Source organism: Acinonyx jubatus, chromosome C1 (genome assembly GCF_027475565.1).
Source record: "Acinonyx jubatus isolate Ajub_Pintada_27869175 chromosome C1, VMU_Ajub_asm_v1.0, whole genome shotgun sequence".
NCBI lineage: Eukaryota > Metazoa > Chordata > Mammalia > Carnivora > Felidae > Acinonyx > Acinonyx jubatus.
Genome location: NC_069381.1, coordinates 43060102 through 43078597, shown reverse-complemented (window position 1 = coordinate 43078597; position 18496 = coordinate 43060102). Strand labels below are relative to the sequence as shown.

Genomic DNA, 18496 nt, shown 5'->3' with positions numbered 1-18496 from the left:
AAATAACTACTTCATTTTATGAAAGAGTACATTTTAATATCTGGTTATGATTTTATTCCAAGTTTTTTTTTAGTTTATAGGAATAAAAACATTGTAACTTCTCATTTACTGCCTATGTCCTTAGTGGTCTAAGCAACATCTTTGCTAAACTGAATGCTTAACTTCCTGCTATCCACATGCATTGTTTGCTTCTCAGCTTCTTGTTATCATTCCAATTTCCTCTCTTCACTGTGTTAGAGCTTATTCTAGGTAGAGATAAATATCATTCTCAGGCTTTTGAATTCCAAGAAAAAGTAGTTAGTGGGAAATGTCCTTTTTTAATAGTTGTGACCATTTTATTACTTTCTTGAATTCTCTTTCTTGATATCTGTACAATGGCCAGAGTTTGACTCATAGAATCATATAATTTTAGAGCTAGAAAGACTTAGGAATTTATCTTAGGTAAACGTTTTATTTTAGACTTGTGGTAAGAGAAGTCTAAAGAGTTCAAGTACTAGTTTTAATTATTGAAGGCAGAGCCAGTTATAACACAGATCTTGTGGTTTTTTTGTGTGTGTGTTATTGTGAACCCCATGTACCTAGATAAAATTCTAGCAACTCAACCTCTTCCTTTAAGCCTAGTTGTTATCTCCTGTCTGACATCTGTCCCTTTGCCCTCATGTAAGATTAATTTACCTTTGTGTTGGTCTGTAAAAGAATTTGCTATATACCTCTATTACCTTATTCCTTTATTATATGATTATTTATTTTTAATATTTGTGTCCTCTCTTAACTATGAATTCCTACAAGTTAGAGACTATGACTTACTCAGATACTGTGACTTACTTAAAATAATTGTTGAGTAGCTTGAATTTGACCATCAAATATCAAACTCAAATTATATTGGAAAGTAGCTGAGGACACACACACACGCACACACACACACACACACACATATGCATGTATTACTTTATATTTGCATAGGGCTTTATAGTTTCATAGATGTTATGTCATTTGACCCTCACCATAAGCTTGGGAAATAAGAGGCAAGATATTTTACAAATGTATTTTCAATCCATTGTAAAGATGAGGAAAAGGATAATCAGAGGTAAAGATGACTTATTCAGAATTACACAGATAACCAAGGGGTGGAATCAAGATTAACACTCATGTCTTTTAACTCCTAGTTTGGGGTTCTTTGTACCATACTATCATAAGTCAAACTTTAGGTTTGAATCCGAAACTCAATATCTCTTTTTTGCCTGTGCCTCTTAATCCTTCGTCTTTTACTTCCTAAAATTCAGGTAATAGTTATTTGTCCCACTCTGCCTTGGAGTAGAGAAATTAATGTGGGGACTGCTGTGAGGATACACAGACATAAAAAGATTCACCTTAAGTTGTTTTCAGAAATAGAGATCTTTCCAAAGATCAATCCATATTAATGAATGATTAAGGACATCATACTTAATTAGACAAAACCCTTAGTACAGAAAACTATATGGAATGAAAGTAGTTACTGGACCTGACAACTAAGCAGAACACATCAGAGACTTTTAATGCATATGCATTTCCAATAAATACAATTAGACTTTATACAGTAGATATTAAAAATTATTCTCTGCTCATGGGTTGGTTTGTCTAAATGGAAGTAACCATAGAATTATTTGGGGAAAACAATGCCATAAATTTGCCCCCATTAGGTAGTTCTCCCAACTCTCAATTTCCTCAGGAATCAGAGTTAAAGAAAGTGATTATATTTCTACTTGCCTTTGACTCTTTTTTGCTCTCTGATATTTAATATATCAATGAAAAAGGAGAAAGGAAGTTCTGCACTAGAAAAAAACGAGTGAAGAGAAAAGGGAGATGGAGAATTAGTCCTTTCAGCATAATATAGAAGAATACTAGATTTACAATTAAAACCCTGGTGGGGGTGCCTGAGTGGCTCAGTCAGTTAAGCATCCAACTCTTGATCTTAGCTCAGGTCATGATCTCACAGGTCATGAGATAGAGCCCCTCTGTGCTGACAGCACAGAGCTTGGGATTCTTTATCTCTGTCTCTCTGCCCCTCCCCAACTTGCATGCATGCACACTCTCTCTCTCAAAAAAAAAAAAAAAAAAAAAAAACAACTTTAAAACTCCTGGTGGAGTGAACTATATGTGTTAACTTGGACTAAAAGTAGATCTTTGAGCCTCACTTCTCTGATCTGCAAAATGGAGATAACACTACCTACACTGACTACCTCAGAGTTGTGAAAAAAATCACTTGAGATAATAGATGTTAAACAGTTGTTAGCTATAAAGCCTTATTTAAAAGAAAACTACCATTTTTATGACTTCATTATACCTAACTATGAGAATTCAGTCATATGCCATTTAAAAATCTATTTATTTATTTATTTTAAAAATTTCAGTATTATTAACATATTAATCATATGCTATATTAATTTCAGGTGTAAAATAGAGTGATTTAACAATTCTGTACATTACTCACTGCCCTTAATCCCCTTCACCTATTTTAACCCATCCCCTAATCCACTTCCCCTCTGGCAACTAACTACCGGTTTGTTCTCTGTATATTAGTCTGGTTTTTTTGTTTGTTTCTTTTCTTATTTGTTTGTTTGTTTTTTAATTCACATATTAGTAAAATCATATGGTATTTGTCTTTCTCTGACTTATTTCACTTAGCATTATACTCTCTAGCTCCACCCATGTGTTGCAGATGACAAGATTTCATTCTTTTTTATGGCTGAGTAATATTGCATTGTATATATGTACCATATCTTTTTTATCTATTCATCTATGGATGGATACTTGAGTTGCTTCCATATCCTGGCTATTAATAAATAATGCTGCAATAAACAGAGTGGTGCTTTTGTCTTCTTGAATTAGTGTTTTCATTTTCTCTGGGTAAATACCCAGTAGTGGAATTACTGGATCTTATGGTGATTCTATCTTTAGTTTTTTGAGCAACCTCCATACTGTTTTCCACCATGATGGCACTGGTTTTAATTCCCACCAACAGTGCACAAGGGTTCCTTTTTGTCCACATCCTTGCCAACACCTCTTGCTTCTTGCATTGTTGATTTCAACCATTCTGACAGGTGTGAGGTAGTATCTCATTGTGGTTTTGATTTGCATTTCCCTGATGATGAGTGATGTTGAGCATCTTTTGAGGGTCTGTTGGCCATCTGGATATCTTCTTTGTAGAAATATCTGTTCATGTGTTCTGCCTATTTTTAATTGGATTATTTGGGTTTTTTTAGTGTTAAATTGTATGAATTCTTTATATATTTTGGGTATTAACCCCTTATTGGATATATCATTTGCAAATATATTCTCCCATTGAGTGTGTTCTCTTTTTGTTTTGTTGATGGTTTCCTTTGTTGTACAAAAGCTTTTTATTTGGTTTAGTCCTAATAGTTTAATTTTGCTTTTGTTTCTCTTGCCAAAGGGAATATATCTATAAAAATGTTTCTACAGCTGATGTCAAGAGATTACTGCCTATGTTTTTGTTTTTTTTTTTAATTTTGGGAGTGGGCGCCTGTGTGGCTCAGTCGGTTGAGCATCTGACTTCGGCTCAGGTCATGATCTTATGGCTCGTGAGTTCTAGCCCCGCGTCAGGCTCTGTGTTGACAGCTCAGAGCCTGGACCCTGCTTCAGATTCTGTGTCTCCCTTTCTGTCTGCCTCTCCCCTGCTTGCACTATCTCTCTCTCTCTCTCTCTCTGTCTCTCAAAATAAATAAACATTAAATTTTAAAAAATTATTAAAAAAATAATAAATTTTCTTTATGTTTTAATTTTATTTTTGAGAGTACAAGTGGGGGAGGGGCAGAGAGAGAGAGAGAGGGAGACACAGAATCTAAAGTAGGCTCTAGGCTCTGAGCTGTTGGTATAGAACCCAATGTGGGGCTCAAATTCATGGACTGTGCTGGGTATGGAGCCTGTTTAAGATTTCTTTCCCTTTCTCTCTGCCCCTTCCCCATATGCTCTTTCTCTCTTTTCCTCTCTCTAAATAAATAAATAAATAAATAAATAGGTAGATAGATAGATAGATAGATAGATAGATAGATAGATAAAATAAAATAAAAGGTACAATTTATTGGCTTCCAGCATATTCACAGTTATACACCTATCTCCATAATCAATTTTAGAGCATTTCATTACTCTCCATTGCAACCCATTGCAGTCATCTTATATTCCCCCTATCCCCATCAGCCCTAGGCTCTCAATAATCTACTTTATGTTATATCTCTATAGATTTGCCTTTCAGAGATTTAATGTAAATGGAATCATACATATGGTCTTTTGTGACTAGCTTCTTTCACTTACATGTTTTCTTTTTTGTCTTAAAAAAATTTTTTTAACGTTTATTTACTTTTTGAGAGAGACAGAGCACGAGCGGGGGAGGAGCAGAGAGGGAGTCACAGATTCCAAAGCAGGCTCCAGGCTCTGCGCTGACAGTTCAGAACATGGGGCTTGAACTCATAAGAAATTATGACCTGAGCCGAAGTCGGATGCTTAACCGACTGAGCCACCCAAGTGCCCCTCACTTACATGGTTTCAAGTTTCATCCATGTTATAGCACATATCAGTGCTTCATTTATTTTTATTGCCAAATAATATTCCATTGTATGGATATAGCACATTTTATTTATCCACTCACCAGGCTGATGGATATTCAAGTTTTTTCTACTTTTAAGCTGGATTTTCTCCAGTCTTATTAAAAAATGCCAAGTGACAAATCCAAGAAACTCAGCAAGCCCCAAGCAAGGTAATTACAAAGAGACCATACTGCAGTCTGCTGAAAAGTAAGAAAAATCTTTTTTAAATAGCTGCAGGAAAAAATATATTAACTACAAGGGAACAGTAGTACCAGTGACAGCTGACTTTGCATCACAAACAGTGGAACACAGGTGACAATGGAACAAAATCTTAAATCTTAAATGCTGAAAAAAGAAACAACAGAAAACCCCTGTCAACTCAGAATTCTGTATCTAGCTAATATATCCTTCAAAATTCAGGGCGAAATAGAAACATTTTATTCATCACAAGTAGCCCTGCATCACAGGAAATGCTAAAGGAAGTTCTGCATGTTGAAGTGTTGTAATACTAAATGGAAATTCAAATCTGAGGAAGAAATTAGGTACATTGGAAATTGTAAATATTTGGGTGGATGTAAAAAACTATCCTTTTTCTTTTAATTTTTTTAAAAATTCAACTAGCCACATAATGGGGAAAAAGACACATTGTACTGTGGGATTTATTATATACATATAGTAGTAAATGTTATGTATGTGAATGTAAAATACATGAAAATAATGGCACACAAGTGGAGTTCAATGTAAATTGACTATCGTGAGGTTATTATGACCTTGAGAATAGCCACACACCAAAAAAAGAGATATAAAACCAATAGAAAATTAAATGGAATTTTAGGGTTTTTTATTCGGTCAAAAGTAAATAAGAAAGGAGAAATAGAACAAGAAAAAAATAGATGGGAGGGCAAATAGAAAATGAATAGCAAGATGGTAGACTTAAATCCAACCATAGCAATAATTACACTAAATGCCAATGGGCTAGCCATTTTAATTAAATGACAGAAATTGTCAGACTGGATAAAAGGACAATACCCATGTATATGCTGTCTGCACGAGATGTACCTTAAGTATAAAGTCACAAATAGGTTGAAAATAAGAGGATGAAATAGATGCATTCTATAAACAATAAACATAGGAAAGTAACTGGCTATATTCATACTAGACAAAGTAGAATGTAAAAGAGGAGAATTACCAGAGCTAAAGGGGACATTTTACAAGGTGTGAGCATCTTTTCATCAGGAAGAGATAATAATCCTAAATGTATACTGACCTAATAATAGATCTTCAAAATTTATAAAGCAAAAGCTGACAGATGAAAGAGAAATAGACAAATCCATAATCATACTTGAAGATTTTAACAACTTTCTTTCAGTAATGGTAAAGTAGCCAGATGAAAAATCTAAAGATACAAATAGTAAAGGCATAGTAAAGATAGAATGATCTGCACAATATTGTCAGTCACCTTGACTAAACTGACATTTATACAACACTATAATCAACAATGGCACAGGGAACAAGTATACATTAAACATTCACTAAAATGTACTGGGGCATAAAATCTCAATAAATGTCAAAAGATTCAGATCTTAGGGAATATATTTTCCAAAAAATGGTAAACATGTGAGATGATGGTTGTGTTCTTTATTGTGGTCATGATTTTACAACACATACACGTATCAAATCATCATGTTGTATACATTAAACTTATGTAATGTTGTTATGTTGAATATATTGCAATAAAGCTGGAGAAAAGAATTTGTTCTCTGACCACTATGTAAGTAAATTACAAATAAATTTTAAATAGACATCTGGAAGAATATCTCTGAAACTTAGATTTTAAGCATGGCATTTCTAAATAACCCATGGGTCAAAGAAGAAATCACAAGGTATATTAGAAAATATTTTTAACTGAATGATGATGAAAACACAATATATTCACATTTGTAGATGCAGCTAACGTGGGTGATTCCAGGGAAATTTATAGCATAAATATTTTCTATTATAAAGAATTTTTAAGAACCAACAAATAAATTTCCACCTTAGGAAGCTAGATAAAGAAGAGCAAAGTATACCCAAAGAATGTAGAAGAAAATAAATAATAAAGAGCAGAAATCAATGAAATAGAAAGTAGACAATTAGAAAAAATTAACAAAGCCAAAATTGATTATCTGAAGGGATTAATAAAAGTTATAGACCACTAGTAAGATTGACCAAGAAAGAATAGAGAAAATATAAATTACCAGTACCAGCAATGAAAGAAGCAATATTGGGTTCCCTGGGTGGCTCAGTCAGTTAAGCATCCAACTTCGGCTTGGGTCATGATCTCACAGTTCATGGGTTCAAGCCCCATGTTGGGCTCTATGCTGACAGCTCAGAGCCTGGAGCCTGCTTTAGATTCTGTGTCTCCCTCTCCCTTTGCCCCTCCCCTGCTTGTGCTCTGTCTCTCTCTCTCTCTCTCAAAAATAAATAAACATTAAAAACATTTTTTAAAAAAAGCAATATCAGTACAGTTTCTAAAAGATTAATAAGTCACTATCAAGGACAAATTGAAGATATTAAATCATTATGTTGTATGCCTGAAATTAATATGTTAGATGTCAGTTATACCTCAATTTAAAAATATTTTCCATTGGGGCGCCTAGGTGGCTCAGTTAGTTAAGCATCCAACTTCGGCTCAGGTCATGATCTCACGGTTCATGGGTTCGAGCTCCACATCAGGCTCTGCACTGAACGGCTCAGAGCCTGGAGCCTGCTTTGGATTCTGTCCCTCCCACTCTGTCTGCCCCTCCCCCACTTGTGCTCTGTCTCTCTCTCTCTCTCTCAAAAATAAATAAGCATTAAAAAAAATGTTTTTAATTAAAAAAGAACAAATTTAGGCTAATAAATTTGATGACTTAAATGGACAGATTCCTTGAAAAACTCAACCTATAAAAATGACAAAAGATGAAAAAGGGTATTTGAATAGCCATGTAGCTATCGTAAAGTCTATCAAGTATTTTGAGGAAAAAATAGTATAAATCTTTCAAAAATAGAGGAAGAAACATTTCTCAAATTGTTTTTTATGAGAACAGTGTAACCCTGAAACTAAAATCTGACAAAAACATTACAAGGAAAGGAAAGGGAGGAAAGGAACAAGAAAGGAAAATTAAAGAACAATATTCTTTATGAACATAGACACAAAAATCCTTATAAACTGAATTCAGCAAATGGAATTAATCCTGGGAATGCAAGGTTGGCATATTTACCACGTTATCATAGGAATACAAGGTTGGGTGTAATTCACCACATTGCCAGAACGAGGGGGAAAAATCAGATGATCATCCCAATAGATGATTTTGACAAAATCCAACATTCATTTATGATAACAATTCTTAGCAACCAATCAGTTTAACCAGTCTGATAAAGTCATCTACTAAACACATTCAGCTTAGTGCTGAAATAATAAATGCTTTCACCCTGAGATTAGAAATAGAGCAAGAATGTTTGCTCTCACCATTTCTATTCAGCATTGACCTGGAGGTTTTAAACCATGCAATAAGGAAAAAAAAGATATAAAAGGCATAAATATTAGAAGGAATAAAATTGTCTCTGTTCACAGATTGCATTGTTTCATCTGAATCTACAAAAAACAAGGAATCTACCAAAGAAAGCCTACTAGAGCTAATAAGTAAATTTAGCAAGGTCAATATATAAAAATCAACTGTATTACTATATAATAGCAGGAAACATTTGGAAACTGAAGTTTAAAAAATTCCATTTACAATAGCAGTTAAAATATAAGAGAGTTAAGAATAAATTTAATAAGATATGCAAACATTTACACTGAAAACTATAAAATGTTGCTGAGAAAAATTAAATAACTAAATAGATGAAAAAAATGCACTACATTAATGATTGGAAAATTTCATATTATCAAGATGCAATTTCTCCCTAACATAACCATCGATTCAGCACAATGTCGATTAAAATCTCAAATGACTTTTTGCATAAAACACAAGTTGATTCTGAAATGTATATGGAAATGCAAGGGTCTCGTCTAGTCAAAATAATCTTGAAAAAGAAGAAAGTTTGAGTACTTATGTGATTTGATTTCAAGATTTAAAAATAACTTACAGTAATCAAAACAGTGTGATATTTTTGTAAAGATGGTATCTATATCAGTGGGACAGAATAGAAAGCCCAGAAATAGACCCACTTATGCAAGGTCAATTAATTTTATTTCTTTTTTAAATTTTTTTAACGTTTATTTATTTTTGAGAGAGAGAGAGAGCATGAGCAGGGGAGGGGCAGAGAGTGAGGGAGATACAATCTGAAGCAGGCTCCAGGCTCTGAACTGTCAGCACAGAGCCTTACACGGGGCTTGAGCCCACGAATTGTGAGATCATGACCTGAGTTGAAGTCAGATGCTTAACTGACTGAGCCACCCAGATGCCCCAAGGTCAATTAATTTTCAACAGAAGGCTAAGGATATAGAAACAGAACAATGGAATAAAATGGAGGAGGCAGAAATAGATCTACCCATATACAGTCCATTAATTTTAGGCAAAGACATCAAAGCAATTAAATAAGAAAAGGAAAGTCATTTAGTAAATGGTGCTGAAACAACTGAATAAACATACAAATAAAAATGAACCTCTACCCATACCTTATACCAAACACAAAAGTTAATTCAAGATGGATCATAGATCTCCACTCAGAGCTAAAATTACTAAGCTTCAAGAAGAAAACATTAGAATGTACCTTCATGACAGTGGGGTAAGCAAAGATTTCTTAGGACGTAAAAATCACTAAACATAAGAGAAAAAAAGTTGTAAAACTGGACTTCACCAAAAATAAAACTTCTACCCATTGAAAGACACAAGGAGGAAAAGGAAAAGGCAAACTACAGACTGGAAAAAAATATACACAATACATATTATTTCACAAAGGACCCCTACAAAAATATATAGTAATGTACAGTTGACCCTTGAACAACATGGGTTTGAACTACATGGGATTTTTTTCTGAATAGATATATGTACAGTGGTGTAAACGTATTTTCTCTTCCTGCAGATTTTCTTAACATGTTTTTTACTCTAGCTTACTTTATTGTATCATTATATAGTACATATAACATACAAAATATGTGTTAATTGATTGTGTTGTCAGTAAAACTTCTGGAAAATAGTAGGCTATTAGTAGTTAGGTTTTGGGGGTCAAAAGTTATACATAAATTTTGACTGCGTATCAGGTCGTTAGCCCTAACCCCCACATTGTTCAAGAGTCAACTATATAAACAGTTTAATAATAAAAGAAAAAACACTTAACAGGCATTTCACAAAAGAAAATGTGTGAATGGCCAAAAAGCCCATGAAAAAAATGCTTAGCAACATTTGTTATCAGGGAAATGCAAATTAATATCATTGTAGGACACCATTTTACTTCCACTAGCATGGCTAACATTTAAAAGACTGACAATAGCAAGTGTTGACAAGGGTGTGGAGCAACTAGAATTCTCTTACATTGATGGTAGGAATGTAAAATAGTACAACCACTTTGGAAATCTGACAGCTTCTTGTAAAATTAAATATACCTCTGCCCTGTGACCCAGCATTTCTACTCCTAATAATTACCCAAGAGAAATTGAAAATATGTCCACAAAAACACTTGTACAAGAATGTTTGTAATCACCTATTCATAATACTAAAAAACTGGAAGCAATCCAAATATCTAACAAAATATCAAACAAAAGAATGAGTAACCAAATTTTGGCATAGTCTGTGGTCATAGAAATCAGAGCAGTAATTGCCTAAGGGAGGTAAGAATTGTCTGGGAGGTAAGAATTGTCTGGAAGGAAAGAGAAAGAAAGTTTCTGGAACAATGGAAATGTTATATACCTTGATTGAGGTATTGGTTGACCTATATACATTGTCTAAACTCATTGAATTATAGACTTAAGATAAATTTCACCATAGGTATAAATTTGCCTCCAAAAAAAGAAAAAGAAAATAGAAATGGTTATTTCTGTAGGCAGTACTATATATTTAGTTATAGTTATATAGTTATATTTAGAACTATATATTTAATTATAAATGTGACTTAAAATTGGGTGCATTTTTTTCTCAACACACATCTATTCTGCATCTACTATGGGTCAGCCATTGTGATAGTTGCTGGGGTATAAAGATAAGTAAGAGAAAGTGGTTTGACTCAGAAAAGTCCGCATCTAGCAGGAGCCATAAAAACACAAGAAATAAGTACCAATGCAAAAATCGATGCTAAGTGCAAAGGAGGCCTGAGGAAGTGATTCTGATTTGTTGGGGTTGAGAGATGGGACCAAAGAGTGAATAAACTTGTAAGGGAAAAAAGGCTTTTGGGTCAAGAGAATCTCATGAATTAAGTGAGGCACAGAAACATGAGCCTATATGATGTCTTTGCAGAATCTTAATTGGCCCAATGTGACTACAGTAATGAGAGAGGATACTATGATGGGAGACAGTGTATCCGTAAAATGCCATACTACACAGTCATGTTTATGAGCAATAAGGGGCCACTGAAGGCTTTCAGACCAGAGCGATATCAGTTCTGTTTCTGTGTTTTTAAAAAATAGATCTGCTAGTAGTAAAGAAGAAGTATTAAAGTTGGGGAGAGATTAGAGGCAGAAGGAAGAGATAGAACGGAATTATAAGAATCCAGGGTCATTTATTTTTTTAAAAATACTTATTCACTAGAATTTTGTGATTAAACATTTTTATTTGGCTCTTCCTTTCTCTTTTTCTTTAAAATTAACAATAGGAATCCAGATACATTTTGGACCACAACAGGAATGTTTCCCCAAGAGTTCATTATTTGTTTTCACAAACATGTAAGGATTGAAAGACTTGTAATCCAAAGTTACTTTGGTAAGCATATCATATGTGATTATTCATCATCTTTTAATTTTCCCGTAGGCAGAGGGCACATATGTAAACTTTTGGCAAAACAAGTAAACTTCTTGGCAGAACACTAACTTTTTTTGCAGTTTTATGGCTGGGGTGGGAGAGTGAGGAATATGGGTTAACTGCCTTGAGCACAGTTAGCTTCTCTAAAATTGCAAATTTGAAACCCTTCCAAAGTGCATAATAATTTCCATGCAATTTACTATTTGATAATCTTTGGCAAAAGACCTATTATAAACATAAGAAGCCAGCTTGCCAGAACACTAAGTTCTTCAACATCTTTATTCCAGATTCATTTGGCTTGGGGTTCTCTGTCAAATTCTTTCTGAAAATCTGATAACCCTGATTATTTGCATGGGATAATTTTGATTCTTCTATTAATAATGGCATTTTCTGAGGGGTTTAGGAGGAGACTCTCCCATTGGAACATCATTCTAATCCTGTCTTATGTTTATTTAAGGATAAAGTATTTCAGACAAAGTCATGGCAGGAAACAATATATCCCAGATGGTTCAAATGAATTTATTGATGAGATTACTTACAAAATTATGGTCTGAATAAAGAAACAAATCAGGGATGGTGGGAACATCCTGAAACTGGCTACAGCAATAAGTCATTACCACTCCTGGGATAAGGGATGGAAACAGTGTTATCGGAGCCCAGTGGGAGCTGGAGCCTGTGGCCCAGCAGCAGCTGTAATCATGAAGGACCCAACCACTGTCAAAGACATGGCATGGAAGCAGGAAGGGAGTGGAGAAAAAACTTGATCTCACTTCGCCACTGCCCTCCAATTTCCTCCCAGTGCCTCCCATTAGCCAAATCTGACCAGTAGCCAGTGGTGCTGTCTACAGGGATCCTCCCCCTAGGGCACAGAACAAAGAAGAGAAGAGTGGTTCTGGGGTAGCAGGATCTGGGTTAGGGGTAATGGAGAAAAATCAATGCAGAAGGAAAATGCCTACATTCTGGTTAAGTCTCTCTTCGGACATTAATTTTAGAGGCTCTGGAGTCAGACACACCTAAAGTTAGAATTCCACTTTTGGCCCCTACTAGTTGTGTATCATTGAACACTTTGCCTTACTTCTCTAGGGTGCCTGATTTCTCTAAGCCTGTTTCCTCATCAATAAAGTGGATTGGTAATATTTTTTCTCATAAGATTATGGTCAGGAGTGAATGAGTGAATAGGCCTGGCTCACAGTAGTTTCTCTAGTAAATATTTATGACCAAGACCGCTAATAATAATAATAATAATAATTAATAATATTATCAGAATATAAAAATAATTTATTATTATTATTATTATTATTACCAGTATTCAAAAAACTCTGGATGATACCAATTCAAAGATTCTAGGGGTGCCTGGGTGGCTCAGTCGGTTGAGCGTCCAACTTCGGTTCAGGTCATGATCTCACAGTTCGTGAGTTCGAGCCCTGTGTCAGGCTCTGTGCTGACAGCTCAGAGCCTGGAGCCTATTTGGATTTTGTGTCTCCCTCTGTCTCTGCCCCTCCCCTGCTTGCACTCTCTCTCTCTCTCTCTCTCTCTGTCTCTCAAAAATAAATAAACTTTAAAAAAAATTTAAAAAAAAGACTCTACTAACTTTGTGTTGTTAGTACATTTATAAGATTATAGTGACATAAGACTGCATTTTACCATTGGGCCCTACAGAAAAACAGAGTATGTGGATGATTTTTCAATGGTGTTTCTGATCCCAGTATTTTGTGCAGTCCCACCAGTGGTTGACACTTTGAAACAGAGGAAAAAAGGAATATAGGGACAGCAACATAAAATCAGGTAGGTAATTAACACTTTATTCATTTTGTTTGCTTACAATGTCAGTGAGGACGTTGAGGATTGAAAAGAGCACCTCTAAAGAGCCAGTTGATTTTGAGCCATGGATTGAAAGAGGTATGTGCTTGTTTTTTACCAGCATTATTCTGATAATGAAGGAGTATTGTCCTTTGATTCTGTACTTCCAATTCGACTGCATTTTGGTGGAAAAAGATGACTCTTGTGATTTATTTAGAGCCCAGAAAAACTCAGGTTTGAATACAAGACTGCTTTTTCACTTACTGGTTATGCAACTGTTACCATGTTAATACTTAACTTTTTGGGGTTTCAGAATCCTTATCTGAAAAATGGTGATGGTAACCTACCATTTAAAGTTTTTGTGAACTTAGTATCTGGCATATGGTAGACAGTAAATGTTAGTTTCTTGTCTTTCCTTCCTTCCTAATTAGTGGTACTATTTAATATCATCAGCAGAATTTCCTCGAGTTAAACACAACATATTGCCTTCATGTGTCTATTTCCTTTCCTTCCATGAAAATACCATGAAAATAATAATAAAGAAATAAAAGGAGTCAGGGCACCTGGGTGGCTTGCTCAGTTGAGTGTCTGACTTCAACTTAGGTCATGATCTCATGGTTTGTGAGTTTGAGGCCCACGTGGGGCTCTTGGCTGTCAGCATGGAGCCCACGTTGGATCCTCTGTATCCCTCTCTGCCCCTCCCCCACTTATGCGAGCACACTCTCTCAAAAATAAGTAAAAAATAAAATAAAGGAATAAAGAAAGAAGGAAGGAACAGGAAGCATAAACCTACAAGGGCAAAAAATAAAAGCAAACAAAAACCATAGGAGATCAAAGCAGATGTGAGAGATGGATATTATGGAAGAGAGGATACAGGTGGAAGAGAATTAACTTGTACAGCTGAATGGAGTAGGTTATAACCTAAGTGTCAAGGAGAATATCAGTGTGAAGCACACCAGTTTGCCCAACAGAACCCTAGAAAGGTCTAGAATTTGAATGTAAGAGGTACCATGGAAAGTGCAAGTGAGACAAGGACCAGAAAACAAGGGTGATTAGTTGAATATCTATATATAGAATGTTTGGGCCCTAGGCAAGTTCTCCTATTCCACAAAGCTGGACCACAAACCACTTGCAAGGGGTGACTAGAAACACTGAATGTTGAGGCTCAGAACTGCGGGAGACCAGGCATAATAGAGAAAGCTAAGTGAGGCATGGAGTTGAAAATGGGACTTAAGTGGAAGCCTGCATATTAAATGGTGGGAACTCCTATGTGCTCTACTATTTATGACAGCAACCAAGAATATAGTCCTGGCCAGGAGACCGAATGATTAATTTTTGGAGAAACTGAATGGCTATAGAAAAAAGACCTGTGGATACTGACAAAGGCTAGCTTTTTCCTGGCCACCTATTGAAATCCACTAGTCAGTGAGCCTGGTTTCATGCACACAATTTTCAAGTGATTTATTATAAGTAACGAAAGACAGCCAAAGATCACAAAGACATTTGGTGAAAGCCTCAAACCCTGAATATGATCAAGCCTTTAGTTCTAATTCCAGTATATAGGAAACAGAGGACAGAGGAACAGATTTAATGAAACCATGAAGAGGCAAGATGACAAAATGTGTGTCATTCTGCATTCTGGTCCCTTCAGTAAGTCTGACGTGGGAAAAAATGGGGGGGGGGGATTAGTTCAAGATTAAAAGAGACTTAATTCTGATTTGGATAAAGCAACCATAAGAAGACATTTTGGGAACAATTGGAAAATTTGAATATGGACTGGTTATTATATAATATTAAAGCATTTTAAAATTATTTTAGTGTTTGTTTACTTTTGAGAGAGAGACAGAGCACGAACGGGGGAGAGGCAGAGAGAGAGGGAGACACAGAATCGGAAGCAGGCTCCAGGCTCCGGCTGTCAGCACAGAGCCCAATGCAGGGCTTAAACCTACGAACCAGGAGATCATGACCTGAGCCAAAGTCAGACACTTAACCGACTGAGCCACCCAGGCACCCCTAAAGCATTTTTTAATGTTAGTATAATAGTATTATGGTTACGTAAGAAAATATCCTTATTATTTAGAGATAGATAATCAAATATTTGGAGGTGAAATGTCATGTTGTCCTAGAACATGCTTTAAAATACTTGAGCAAAAAAAATTCCATAAATTAAGTATACTGAAATGTTAATAAGTATAAAATCAAGATGATAGTTATATACAGGAATTATATCCTCTCTTATGTATGTGAGATTTTCCAATTTTTCATAATTATAAAACTAAACAAATGAAAGAAGAGGTTATTATTAACTCCTGGTAGAGGAGGAATTGTGTAAGAAAGAAAATGGGATCGTAGTCCATTACTCATTTCAGCAGTAAATATCATTTATATAGGCAATAATGTAACCATCAAGTATTGATTTCAAAATTGAGAGGATGGCGGGAAGGAAAAGTTACAGGAGGAAAAGAGAGAATATTGGTCTAAGAGACCTAAACTTTCTCCTACCATAATATAAAGTCAGTAAATCATTTACAGATTGAGAAAAGGAATATAAACATGTTACAATTCCAGGAAAAAAAGCTTAAGGAGTTGAAAACATTACCTCTCAGGAGCAGGACTAGAGAAGGAAGAAAGGGTCAGGCAGGGGATTACTATTCATTACCTCAGAGAGAGGTTGGGAAACAAAGTCATGCACCATCTTACTTCCTACAGACTACCCTGTTTGTAGGATGTGCCTTGAAAAAGTATGCATGCTAACTATTCTGATACAAAGAAAGTTAATTTCTAAATTATGACAGTATTTATTATTATATTAGTCAAATCATATTTCCAGGGTACCTGGGTGGCTCAGTCAGTTAAGCGTCTGACTTCAGCTCAGGTCACGATCTCACAGTTCGTGAGTTCGAGCCCTGCATTGGGCTCTGTGCTGACAGCTCGGAGCCTGGAGCCTGCTTTGAATTCTGTGTCTCCCTCTCTCTTTGCCCCTTCCCAGCTCACACTCTGTCTTGATCTCTCAAAGATAAATAAACATTAAAAAAAAAAAAAAAATTCAGGGGCGCCTGGGTGGCTCCATTGGTTGGGCATCTGACTTCGGCTCAGGTCATGATCTCACAGCTCGTGAGTTCGAGCCCCGCATCAGGCTCTGTGCTGACAGCTTAGAGCCTGGAGCATGCTTCAGATTCTGTGTCTCCCTCTCTCTCTGCTCCTCCCCCACTCATGCTCTGTCTCTCTGTCCTTCAAAAATAAGTTAAAAAAACATTAAAAAAAATTCAAATCATGTTTCCAAAAAATGTTTGATGTGGTTAACTTGTGATCAACTAAGTTAATGTTTTAAAATTATATAAGTAAAGGTTTTTTAAGTTAGATACCTGAAAAGATCAATTCATGGGCAGCATAATTCAACATCACAGTAAAAATTTAGTGTGAGAAACTGAGCTGTAGTCATGACCCATGAGAGTGGTGATAAGATGGCTCCTTTCAAGGGGCACCTGGGTGGCTCAGTTGGTTAAGCATCCAACTCTTGATTTCGGCTCAGGTCATGATCTCGTGGTTCGTGAGTTCAAACCCTGCATTGGGCTCTGCACCAACATCATGGAGCCTGCTTGAGGCTTGAGATTCTCTCTCTGCCCCTTCCCTACTCTCTCTCATGCTCCCTCTCTCTCTCAAAATAAATAAACTTAAAAAAAAAGATGGCTCCTTTCAGGCCTATAATAACTGTTAATAGCTTGATCCTTAAAAGGGACTTCCACATTTTATCCATTCCTTACTTTATATTCCTTTACTGTAATTTCTACTTCCTTTTGTTTATACTTACTAGAGATGGTCTAGAACTCACAGTTTATCTTTCATGCTTTTTATATCACATATTCCTATTTTGAAATTGAATTTTAACCCCAAAACCCTGGTAAGTCTGATCTAACTATAGTTTACCAGACATCATGTTTTGCTGAACATAAATTTCAGTAGCTGTCCTCATGTATTTTGGTCCCTAATTCATTTCTGTTAAATTTGCTTTAGATCTAGTCCACACAGAGGGGCAGCTTCAAAATGAAGAAATTATGGTAAGTAAATATACTTGGTAGAGATAAACATTATCTTTAGCCAGCACAATGTATTTAAATTTTAAATCTATCTCTTTAGTCATAAAGTTAATAAATATCTTCCTGTTATGTTATAGGTTCTTTATCCAACCAACCAACAGAGAAGGTTATTCTCAATAATATTATATTCTAAATATAGCATTCATAAACTAGGCTCTTGTCTATCGTAGAATGACAGCAACGATAAAACAGTTCACTTATTTATCTTTATTTTGTTCATTTATTTTGAAGTATTTACTTGCTTTGCTTTCTTTCATTTGATTCCGTAGGGCTTTAGAATAGGAATTGAAAAAGGTCGAGATGCCAAAATCGGATGTTAATTTAAGCATGAAAGGACAAGGGAGATTCACATAAGGGGAACTGGAGCATAGGATCAGCAACAAATAAGCCAAAGAGAGATGAGGTGGAAAGAGAACCAGCATTTTTCGACAACATTCCATTGGGCTTTGCTTGTCAAGTGGAATGAATGCCCGTTGATGAAGCTGCTGCCTCATCAGGAGTTTCTCTGTTCCTGCTAGTTTATCAGGCCCTGGTTTTAGACAAACACACAAAAAAGTAAAACAACTGAATGTGGGGTGTTTTTTTGTTTTTTGTTTTTTAGATGATAGTGTTTGTTTAATTAAGATTTCTCTAAATGAGGCTTAAAGTTAAGTTCCCTTCTTCACAACTTACTGGGCGCAGCGTTTCAAAAGATTCTGTAGGAAGTTTTTGAATCCTCTTAATTATCTTCTCTACCACCCACATGTGCCCAAGGACTGGAGAGGCCAGTGGGGGGCAGAAAAATGATTAATTAGACAGAATATTAACTGCCTGTTTTTGTCCATCTTTACTAATGGGTTATGATTAGTAAGCTTCTGGTAAGTATTTTGTTTCAGAACTCACTGTGAATCAAGGAGCATTGCAAAATTATATAGAACATTTGGAAAACAGTAAGGGGGAATGGGAAGCTGGAAATCAGCCATGATTTTATTATTAGCTTCCCACAACAGCTTTTATTACACTTTTTTTCTTCTAGTTGTCAATATGCATCACATAGTTATCAAAATGAAGAAGTTTGTGTCTTTTTAAACAATATTATATTACAAGTTTCATAATTAAGATT

At 35.4% G+C, this 18496-nt stretch overlaps 1 protein-coding gene across 9 annotated transcripts in view; it reads left to right on the top strand.

Moving 5' to 3' along the window:
- IFT25 (intraflagellar transport 25) overlaps window positions 1-18496 on the top strand; it is a 41766-nt gene that overhangs the window by 9940 nt on the left and 13330 nt on the right. For 8 of the 9 annotated variants that reach the window (XM_053214069.1, XM_053214070.1, XM_053214073.1 and 5 more), the window contains 3 exons: window positions 11352-11458; window positions 13328-13396; window positions 17312-17355. In XM_053214069.1, the coding sequence (XP_053070044.1) occupies window positions 11352-11458; window positions 13328-13396; window positions 17312-17355 (220 nt within the window). Of the gene's footprint in view, window positions 1-11351; window positions 11459-13327; window positions 13397-17311; window positions 17356-17663; window positions 18361-18496 lie in introns of those variants that run through there. The other variant, XM_053214067.1, reaches the window with a different exon arrangement.